The sequence below is a fragment of the Eschscholzia californica genome, unplaced genomic scaffold, assembly GCF_041429995.1.
Source record: "Eschscholzia californica isolate CP2 unplaced genomic scaffold, dmEscCali1.0.p SCAF_2, whole genome shotgun sequence".
NCBI classification, from domain to species: domain Eukaryota; kingdom Viridiplantae; phylum Streptophyta; class Magnoliopsida; order Ranunculales; family Papaveraceae; genus Eschscholzia; species Eschscholzia californica.
This window is the reverse complement of record NW_028238309.1, coordinates 35678553-35689369: the sequence shown is the minus strand read 5'-3', so window position 1 is coordinate 35689369 and position 10817 is coordinate 35678553. Positions and strand designations below refer to the sequence as shown.

General features: G+C 37.9%; 1 protein-coding gene across 1 annotated transcript; it reads right to left on the bottom strand.

Annotated features, from left to right (window-relative positions):
- Positions 1–5193: 5193 nt before the first annotated feature.
- LOC147557598 (F-box protein At1g20360-like) lies at positions 5194–7557 on the bottom strand. The gene is made up of 3 exons (XM_086658410.1): positions 7281–7557; positions 6838–7165; positions 5194–6745 (listed from the first exon to the last, which is right to left on the bottom strand). The coding sequence occupies exons 1-3, from the start codon at positions 7329–7331 to the stop codon at positions 5568–5570; spliced, it is 1557 nt and encodes a 518-aa protein (XP_086514536.1). The 5' UTR covers positions 7332–7557; the 3' UTR covers positions 5194–5567.
- Positions 7558–10817: the final 3260 nt, after the last annotated feature.

Genomic DNA, 10817 nt, shown 5'->3' with positions numbered 1-10817 from the left:
GGCTTTTTTAGAAGGGACTTATTTTTAGTTTAGATCAACCACTCCACTTGGTAACTACTTTACCACCTCGGCCGCAACCTTAGCACCAACATCCCCACTAACCTCCACCATTACTAACCACCACCACAACCACCACCACCACACCACCACCACCACTACACCAACACCGCCATAACTCTCCCAACTCCATCAACAACGCATGCCAACACCACCTCCATTCCATTACTGCTATTACCACCACAACTACATCATCACTAACCAAAACCACCACACCACTATCCATCACCACTACTGTTGCAGTTTTGTCATTACTAGGCCACCGTCACCACTCTCAACAACCACCACCACAACAAAACTATTCCACATCGCACCAACACTATTCACCACCACCATCATCACAACAACATCACGGACACCACTATCATTACACCAACACTAGTCCACACCACCACCACCACTCCACTACTTTTTTTTTTTGTTGAACAACCACTCGACTCCTTCCTCCTCAATAACAAGTTAACAACTCCAACCATCCTACCACCACTGCCGTTTTTTTTTTTGTTGAAATAGCACCACTGCCGTTTTTGTTTTTTGTTAATAGGCACCACTGCCGTTGGTAAATCATCATAACCAAGACCAGTAAATGTCAATTTTAATATTTTAATATTTGTATGTGTATGTGAGATTTAATTTTGTATTTTCATAGTTTTATGAGGTAATTGCTAGAAAGGTCAAAATAATATTGAAAATGAGTAGAAAAGCACACTAACATTTGAAAATTATTATTCAGGTCAAAAAGTGTGCAAATACTATAATACCCCTTTTTGTCACTTTGTGTAACTAAATTCTTTTATTTTTCTTTAAACTTTAAATCGATATAACTTTTGTTTGAGATGTCGGATTTCTATAAAAATTATATATTTAGAAATGATTTTTCATTAGCTTTCTAACAAGATCCACTTTCAATACTTTGTTTCAAAAAAAAACCCAGAAAAAAACGGTGTTTTTTTCCTTTACGTTTTTCTGCAAACGTGTTTGCAACAATCTGTTATGCAAACGTGTTTGCAACAATCTGTTATGCAAACGTGTTTGCAACAATCTGTTATGCAAACGTGTTTGCAACAATCTGTTCTGCAAACGTGTTTGCAACAATATGTTCTGCAAACGTGTTTGCAACAATCTGTTCTGCAAACGTGTGTTTGTATAACGTAAGAAGGTCAAACCAACATAGTTTTAATCCTAGTCAATACACATAATTCAGATACGAGGAGATAGAATACCACTAAGAAGATGTTTCATTCAAGTATTTCACATTAAAATGCAAAAAGATAAGAAGATCACCTAAGTAAATGTTTTACATTAAGAAACACTAATTTGCAGCAATAAGAAAGATGTTACTTAACACAAATAAACATAAACCCTAACTTTAAGAGGTTTCAAAACCCAGTCACCAAATCCTGAATACTTCTACAGTTAATAACCCAATAATCATATCTCCAAATAGAGGGTAGTTTCTTTGCATCAGGAAGGAATTTCTCTGCATTCATTCTTTCTCATTTCTAACTTCTCTAGAATTCTCTTCATTCCATCATTGAATAGCATCAGCTAGTAGAGGGGAGGAAGTAATTTGGGTAGTTTATCTTGGGCGTTATTTTCTGCCATCACATTTATGGTGAACCTTATTCCTCCTTGCTGCACACATGGTACCCTGTCACCACAACCAACAATAAACTATTAATTTCAATTTGAGATATATAGTTAAATGTAATTCAAATGAATAATTTCTTGCCTTCTGAACCAACAATACTCGCTTTGAATGTGTATCCACCATCAATGTTTGAAGCTGTATGAGTTCCATAATCGTCAACATCTCTAGGAGATTTAAACTCGATTCATTCATTTATGAAAGAAGAAGGATAAGAAGAAGAAAAAGAAGTATCATATCCATCTACATGGGATACATCATTCTCAATTGTTAGCTTCAAACTTATACTTCAAGTGAAAACGTTAGGTTGTTGGCCAATCAACATATTACGAAGTACATAACAGAAAAGGAAATCAATATTTTGTCAAGGAAATCCTCTCAGACATTTTCACAAACAGATTGTGTGCAAAAACTTAAATTGCAATTGTAACATGGGAAAAAGATCAAATACCCTATCAATCAATAATATATAATAACCACCAACATATTTGATCAAAGTAACAAAAATCAACAGAAAGAACAAGATTCATGCTTCAACATATTTGAGTAAGAACTATGAATCGAATGAGTAAAACAACGAAATAGCTAGATATTACCTCTACCAACGACGAAGAAGAAGAAACTATGACCCTCTCTACCTCACCCTCACACCGTCGCCCAGAAACCCTAATATGGTGTTCATTGACTGCATACCAGAGGCTCAAAGAAATGATAAAATCAAGTTCATACAGATTGAAGAGAACAACAAAACTACATTCTGCAATGAATTAGAAATGGAAGATCAGAAGAAGAATGGAAGATTTCATGAAGAAATTTCGAAGAAGAAGAATCAGGAAGAAGAAGAAGAAGCAAAACCCAAAAGTATTGGTGTCGTTTGAGAGAGGAGAGTGTTTTAGTGGGTAGGGGTATTCTGGGAACGAAAGAAGAAAGAAATGACCTGATTGTTAATTATCAATATTATTATAAACTTTACTCATTATAACACATAATATTTTGGCAACTTCCAACTAATAGAAAAAGATCTTGGCTTTTTTTGTTATTATGATATTTTTTCCAACCCAAAAAGTCATTTTCTATAGTTTTATTTAGTTCAGTATATTAAAACAACTCAATCGGTTATACGAAGTATAAGTCTAGCCATCTATTTTTGTTGGGAAGTTGTTAAAGATTGCATCCAACGGATGATATAAAATCTTTTTCGTGTAAATCCAATCAAAATAGAGAGATATTAATGTGAACAATAGTAATATTTAAATCGGAACATTATTTTAAGGCCAGCGCTTTGGGGAAAGCTAAATAGTTTCCGGGGTGTGAAATTTTAAAGGGAATATGTAGAATTTTAGAAATTTTCCGGGGAAATAAATTTTAAGGGGAAATAAAAAAGAAACACTCCACCTCACCTCTCTCTCACCACCTCACCTCTCTCTCTCCTCCGACAAGGTCGCCGGCCGGAAAATTTTCCGGCCGGCGACCATTAAAAAAAAAATAAAAAAATTTCACTCTTTTTCCCTCCTCTCTCTCTCTCTCTCTCTCTTTTTTTTTCTTTTTTTTCCTTCTCTCTCTCTCTAGAACAAATCTAGAGAGAGAGAAGATCTCTTCGCGACCTGTCGGAGAAGAGAGAAAGTGATGGGGAGAGAGAAGATGAGGTGGAGAAAGAGAAGTGAGGTGGAGAGAGAGAGGGAGCTGAGGTGGAGAAGCTATTTTGCTTTCCCCCTAAATAAAATTGTCAAACAAAATTGACCAAGTCTTCACACCCCGGAAACTATTTTGCTTTCCCCAAAGCGCTGACCTATTTTAATTATCAAAGTAAAAATAATGATCTCCCAAGATAGAAAAACACATTTAATACAATGCACCTAACACCTCTTTCCTTTTTGGTTCCACATTTTGTGATTATCTTTCTATTTTGGCGCCCACATTTTATAAATTTAAAACCGACCCCTTTCCATTAGATTTCTATTTAAACTCGGGGCGCTCAAATTTTACTTTCCAAATTTATCTTTTTACTTAATTACTGTATTTTAATCTTTGTTCACCTCTTCTCCTTCATCTGGATGGAAGAGAGAAGAAACTTTTGGTGGAAGGTCCGAACAGTTGACTTTAATAAAACAATAAGTAGGGGTGGCAATGGGTACCCGTTTACCCGAGAACCGAACCGACTCCGAGTCTTAATGGGTAGGTACTGGGTATAGGTTTTAGATCCATTAAGGAAATCGGGTCTTGAATGGGTATACCCGACTAGGAGGCGGGTCCTTATCGAGTATATCCGCCAGGTACCCGACGGGTAATGGGTACCCGAGATAATACGAAAAAATACCCTAGATTATATAGTATTCTTGTACGTCAGGGTTTTTCTCACCAAGTCACCAACTCACCAAGTTATGAAATTTCTCAAATCCTCTTTTCCTTGGTTGAAAACTAATTTATAAAACACAAAAGTGAGCGAGTTAATATAACATAAAGGTTCATTTCTTCTTTCTTGATTCCCCTAATCTCTAATCTCTTATACTCATCAACTATTGTACCCGAGATATTTGCTTATTTAAGGATCTATGTCGTTTATGATATTTCTTTTCACTAGATTCATGCAAATTCTTCTACTTTAAGAAATATTTGATATACTTTTGTGAATACCCAATGGGTACCCGATGGGTACCCGAGAATTTTAAAGGTTCCGGTTCTGGATCCTTTGATTGAGGTACCGGTACCGGAACCGTCAAGAACCGAAACCGTTACGATTTATAGGTTCCGGTTCTGGATAGTTAAATACCCAAACCGGAACCGACCCGTTGACACCCCTAACAATAAGTCTATTATTAAAACGAAATAAGCCAAATTCAGAGAAACTTGAACCTTAAAGTACAGGCTATTCAAAGGACTTCCTAACGATCCCATTTTTGAAACTCATAGCTTGGATATGAATCTAGGTTTCTAGTAGAATCCCATAGATTGTTTTGCACCCTGTCTTTGTGTTATTCCAATTAATCTGAAAAGTAAAAAAGCCCACAGCAATGATGGTTTTCAACTTATTTTTTTGTTCACATGATAATTAGCCGTTAGTAGAATGGTAAATCAGGAAACAACTCAAACTAATATGACCTTAATTAAGTCTCACTCTCTCTTCCTCCTCTCTTCTTTGATCTCTCTCATTCGATCTTTGGCACTCTCTAATCTCTATGTTTCTTTTTCTCCACCCTCTCTACCTCTCTATCTAGGTCTGGAGACAGTGGGTAACTATGTATTCATATTTTACACCTTTGAGTTTCAAAACCCAAATAACTCTGTAAATAGAAGGACCTGACCATCTTTCAAGCAGCTTCAATGTTAGTTTTTCCTTGGTCTGATGGTTTAAATATTGAACTTGGAAAAAAATAGCCACCCTTAAACCCTAACCGACGGCCTAGAGACCATCCCATTTTAAATCATCAAAAGAGAATGAAAAACGATATGGAAGTAGACCTACCAAGACCTGAAGTAACAACAACACATCAAGATACATACAGATACATTAAAATAGATTAATAGAATACTTCAAGATACATACAGATTTTGAGATTGAAATAAGTGAGAGGTGAATCAATCAACATTAGTTTTTCAAAAACATTTCCCTCAAACTTTTGAAATGAGCTAATATCTTCTCATGATCATATATGTTCTCTTTGATTGCTTCTACTTGTTCAAACTTTCCCTCCATGCATACAACTTGGGGAACATTTGGATTTCAACCAACTTCTTCAATCACAACCTGGTAGTCAGCCATCCATCCAAAACACCAGTACAACAACAAAAAAAAGTTGATTTTTAACCAAAAGTAAATACCTAAGTTTCATGATAAGTTCCTAACAAAATGTTGGTTGGCCCTCTAAACCTCGGTAAGAGTGTTTATAATAGGAACACACACTAAAGAACCTACAAAAGATGAACCACCTTCGGAACGTAAAGGTTTAGAAACACCAGTTCGGACATCATGTTCCATCCGTACGCATACCGTGCACCCAAACTTGTAGTAGATGTCGGTTGTGATGGTTAACAAAAATCTCTGACCATCAAAGAACAATGGTCTAATATAAACAACGGGAATTGTCCCAGAATCTATCACATCTTTTCGCTTAATTTTCCACTTGTTGTTTTCATAATCATAGAGTACCCAAGTTACTATTTCCTGTTTAGAGGTAGCCACGACAAGAATAACTTCATCTTCTAAAACTCCAAGCCAAGTACAATTCCACCAATCTGTGGTCAGTCCAACCGCCGTTACGCTCTTTGGTATTTCAATCACCCTACTCTCTTCTTTATCCAAATTGAATGCAATAATACATCCCTCTTGAGTTAACCAATGTATAATCCCTCGATAACAAACAGGAAGAATATGTGCGCATACAGAACCTATTTTCAACTCGTTAATACCATAACTTATCATGGAAGACTTGTTGGAGTATCTCCAACGGCTTAGCTTTGGCCAAAAAATCATGAATTTAAAAGCCTTGGATGCTTCAAGCAAACAAACCAGAGTGTAGTGGTTATTACAGTCATACTGGCCGGAGGAAGTTGAACCACCAACTATTATCCCGTAATTACAATGTAACATTTGGTTCGCCTCTGGAATATGTTTTTTTTTCTTGGTCAAAGGGTTGTAGATGTAAATGTAGCTTCCAATCAAAACCATAAGAAGGCCACGGCAACTAGCACAAATGGTTAATAAACTATTCTCAACAGGTGATAAGTCTAAAGTAAAGGTGGTTTCATTAAGGAGATCTGGTGAACGGCGATTGAAAGAGAACAGAGTGATATTATCACCAAATTCATTCGAATATAAAATAGATGTTTCCGAAAGAAAACTAGAAGCATCACGAGGTGTTTGAAGACTAGTGTGGTTGGCGACAAAAGAAGGATTAGAGATTAAGGAGTACCATCTTTTGTTGATAACTTTAAGTCCACCTAATGTTTTTGCAGACAGTCTTATCAGGATTTCAAAAAAGAGGTCGTCGTTTAGGTCGTCCATGAACGCTCTTGTCATTGTTGGGACACAGTAGTAATTTTCTGCAAAGAAAGAGAAAAAGAGAAAAACTTCAAAAACTAGGTCTAGATAAACGAAACTATTAAAGAATAGGATAATTAATAAACCCTAGTACCTCCTCCTTGTATTCTCCTTCTCACATTCGTCATGGTTTGATTACTACTACAACTCCTAATATCGTTGATGTTAGGTTTGAAGATGAACATTGTATCATGGTGTTTGGCGAAGTCAGATATAAACTTTTTCTGGAAGGTGGGAGGAAGCTGATGAAAACTTAAGCATTTTCCACCTGATTTTTCGATCTTTGCTCTAGCCGCGTCAGTGAAACCAAAAGCAATGACGTTTAATGATGGAACCTCATCATAAACCCTAGTAGCGTCATCATCAGTAGTGTCATCGTCATCGGCGACTATACCAAAAAAACCTAAATGGTTCCCTTCGTCCTATTATTGAGTATTAATCAAAACAACAAATTAACAAACAAAAACTTAGTAATAGATTGAGAGAGAGAGAGAGAGAGAGAGAGAGAGAGAGTGTGGGAAACTAAAATGTAAGTACCTGTTCGTTCATGTAGGTTATTAATCTGGAAATAGACGTCGCCATCCTCATTGGATCCTTCTTTTCTTTCTCAAAAAAACCTCTCTAGTTTGTATTTGTAGCCACGAATGTTTTTGGTTTTGGTTTTGAGGGAAAGATCGATTTTTGGAGGGAAAGAGGAAAGGTGGATTTATTGAGGGAAAGAGGAAAGGTAGATATTTTTGAGAGAGAGAGAGAGAGAGAGAGAGAGAGAGAGAGACACAGATTTCAAATGGGCTTCATGTACCTGGAGACCCATGGTTCTCCATGCACCCTTGGAGAAATTTTATAGGTTGCATCTATAGGCGCACCCCAAATTTCTCTTGGCGTCTTACTTGATGTGGTCAATCTATATTGACTCCCGACGCATGTAAAGCGCGCTTCTCAGGCTGGCCCAATCTGAGGCCCAAAGCATTCCCCTCTGGATGGGCCAGAGAGAGGGGTCGGATCGGCGCAGTTTGAGGCAGTGCTTTGGACCTCAGAGAAGTTCAGTCCCAGATCACCCCACTATAACCATCAAATATTTCCAGAAGGTTTTCATTTGTTTTAGTTCTTCTCCATTCTTTTATTTCATTCGATTTTTCTTCATGTAATCCATCAAATATGATAGTTGTCACTGAGTTAGAGAAAGAGAGTCCTAAAGAAAGAAAAAGAGCGGGTAGATAGGGAGAAGTTGGATCTTCGTGAAGCTAATGATCGAATCTTCATACGCTTATTCTTTTTACTATCCAATTAATGCAACACTTTTATTGAAAAAAAAAACTTAAAACCTAGATTGTGGAATGCTTCCACACCTTTTTAGTAGGTGAATCTTCTATCTATATTGTTTTGTTTGGATCAAAATAAGATTTTGGTCTTTCTTTCTTATTTATTATTTTGCACCATTAAACAAAATGCAGAACTCCAACAACTAGAAGATATGATGTTGGCCCCGTGCACTGGGGTCCAGTGCAGGCGCCCAGACCGCATTGCCCCAGACAGGAGACTGCAGATGCTCGTGCAATTTCTAAAATGATATCGAGTAGTTTAATAATACATTGATCACCAAAACCCAAGAGAGATTGTCTCATAGTGAATGTTAAACTGTAAGACTTCCAATGAAATAATACTTTAGCAAAAATACCCATATTAAACTAATAAAATAGGGTTATTTCCCAAATAGCCCCAACTTTGTGACCAGCTTCCTGTCTAACCCCCTACTTTAGCAAAAATACCCATATCGCCCCCTTTTTCAGTTACCGTTAACTCTCAGTTAACTAGTCATCATTTCTCTCTCCTCCATCTCATTACCTCTCTCTGCCACCTAATCATCTTTACCGGCGAAGGTCGCCGGCCGGCGACCTTCAACCTTAAAAAAAATTCCCTCTCTGCCACCTCCATGTTTTTTAGAGAGAGAAAGAGAAAAAGGTTTTTTTTATAAAGTTTGAAGGTCGCCGGCCGGAAAATTGGCCGACCAACGACCTTCGCCGGTGAAGATGATTAGGTGGCGAGAAGGTGAGGTGGCAGAGAGAGGTAATGAGATGGAGGAGAGAGAAATGATGATTAGTTAACGGTAACTGAAAAAGGGGGTCATATAGGTATTTTTGCTAAAGTAGGGGGCTTGGCAGGAAGCTGGTCACAAAGTTGGGGGTTATTTGGGAAATAACCCAGTAAAATAACGTCAACCATTTGATCATTTTTGTAGAGGAGGATGGGAGTTGTTCTAGTTAACTATTAGTTTAGCCAAGAATATGACATCATGAGCCGATGAATACTTTTTCTCTCTCTCTCTAACCCCTTTCTCAAAATGTCTTGCTCTTCCCTCTATCTAGATCTAATTTTTTGCAAGAACAGAGTTTTTATTTTAGAAGTACATGACTAAATCAAGTTCAATCCTTATCATTTCTTGTGATTTCAGTAGAGATCTGTTCGGTTAAACCCTTTCAATTAACAACAATTCTATTTCCTAGAAAGAGAACCCAGATCTGATTATTTCCACCAAGAATAGACATAAAAACAAGAGAAGATCATATATAGATTGACCCTTATAGGTTTCCAGGGGTGGTTTGAGCTTTCATCTGCTATCAATTGCTTGAACCCAAAATACATCAGGTCTTAGTTTCTATTTACCTCGTTATTCAACTTCGTTAGGTCCGAAGTAACAACTTCATTAGGTCGGAAGCAATGGCCAGTCATACCTTTAAATGGACTTGTATCTAGTTGTGTTGGTGATTTTTGGTTCTTTTAGTTTCCTTGGATCTTACCATCATTCTCACTTCTTGATCTTTGCTTTCTTGATAACTTGAATACTTGATGATCTGGGTAGTCTGCTTCTTATTCCATATTTTGAGTTTTAAGTTCCTGCCTTCGCATCATGGAGTTCAGCTACTTGACTTTCGTCGCAGGTGTCGAACGCCGGTGGAATAGGGATAACGATACAGGTGCCCATCGTTTTGACACCTCTCGGGCTTCTGCCTACACGTGCCCCCTCTCATACCCAAGTGGTCATTTATTGTTTCGAGGCATGTTTCTTATATTTGGGCCCATCCGTGTTTCCAAGTGTAAGGTTGGGCTCATTTATCTATTAGGCACTCCTTTCGACCCAGGAGAGTACCGAGGGGCCTGGCTTGTATTCCTTTTGGGTCGGCTGATGGGTCATGAAAATGTCCCATCAGAGTCGTTTAAATTAGCCGAGTTAGTCTATTTCGAGTCTTTATTGTAATAAAATGGTTGGTTTTCTTGATTAGGTGTCTTTTGCGGAGTTAGATGTGAAAAACGGTTAAAAACGAGGAAAAGATGCATGAAGGGTATTTTGGTCATTTGGAGTCAAGGACAATCTGGTAATTTGGCCAAGGTCAGTGCATGGTTGAAAAGTAGAGGTCGAGACGAGTCCGTAGGAGAAAACGGAAGTCAAATCGGAGTCCGGATGAGTGAAATATGCTAAGTCCAACTTGGAGTCGACATTCGGGACAATGTCAGGCACGGTTCTGGCTAGTGGGACAAAAGTCGATTACGTGGCACGAAGTGGAAGCTGTTGCATCGAAATTCCCTGTCCAAGCTGAGTACTAAAGTGAGACCCAAGGCCATGATCCAGCGTATCGCGAAGCACGTTGCCTTTCTTAATCTCAAACACGTGTCTCTCTGTGATGTGTCCCGATCCGCGCCCAAACACATCTAACGGTCGCTGCTCCTGGTGCAACATACTTTAGTGGTACCTGTTGCATAAAAGCTATTTGTCCAAAACCCTAAACGACCAGTTCATTTCCATACCCGTGCTCCTTTCGACAAGTGTCCCTCCCATTTTTCTCTTTTTAAAAAGTGAGACAAACCCTACCAGAGAACATTAATTAGTTTCGGGTTTTGTGTATTTTAACCCCTGTAATCCCGAAAACGACCCTCTCTTTTCCACTTTTTACTATTTAACCCCAACCAAAACCCTAACCCAACTCTATAAATAAGTCTCTTTCTCCTCCATTAAAACCTAGACTTCAACAACCCTCTCAAAGGCTTCCTTACCTAATTTCTAAGCCACTTCTTATC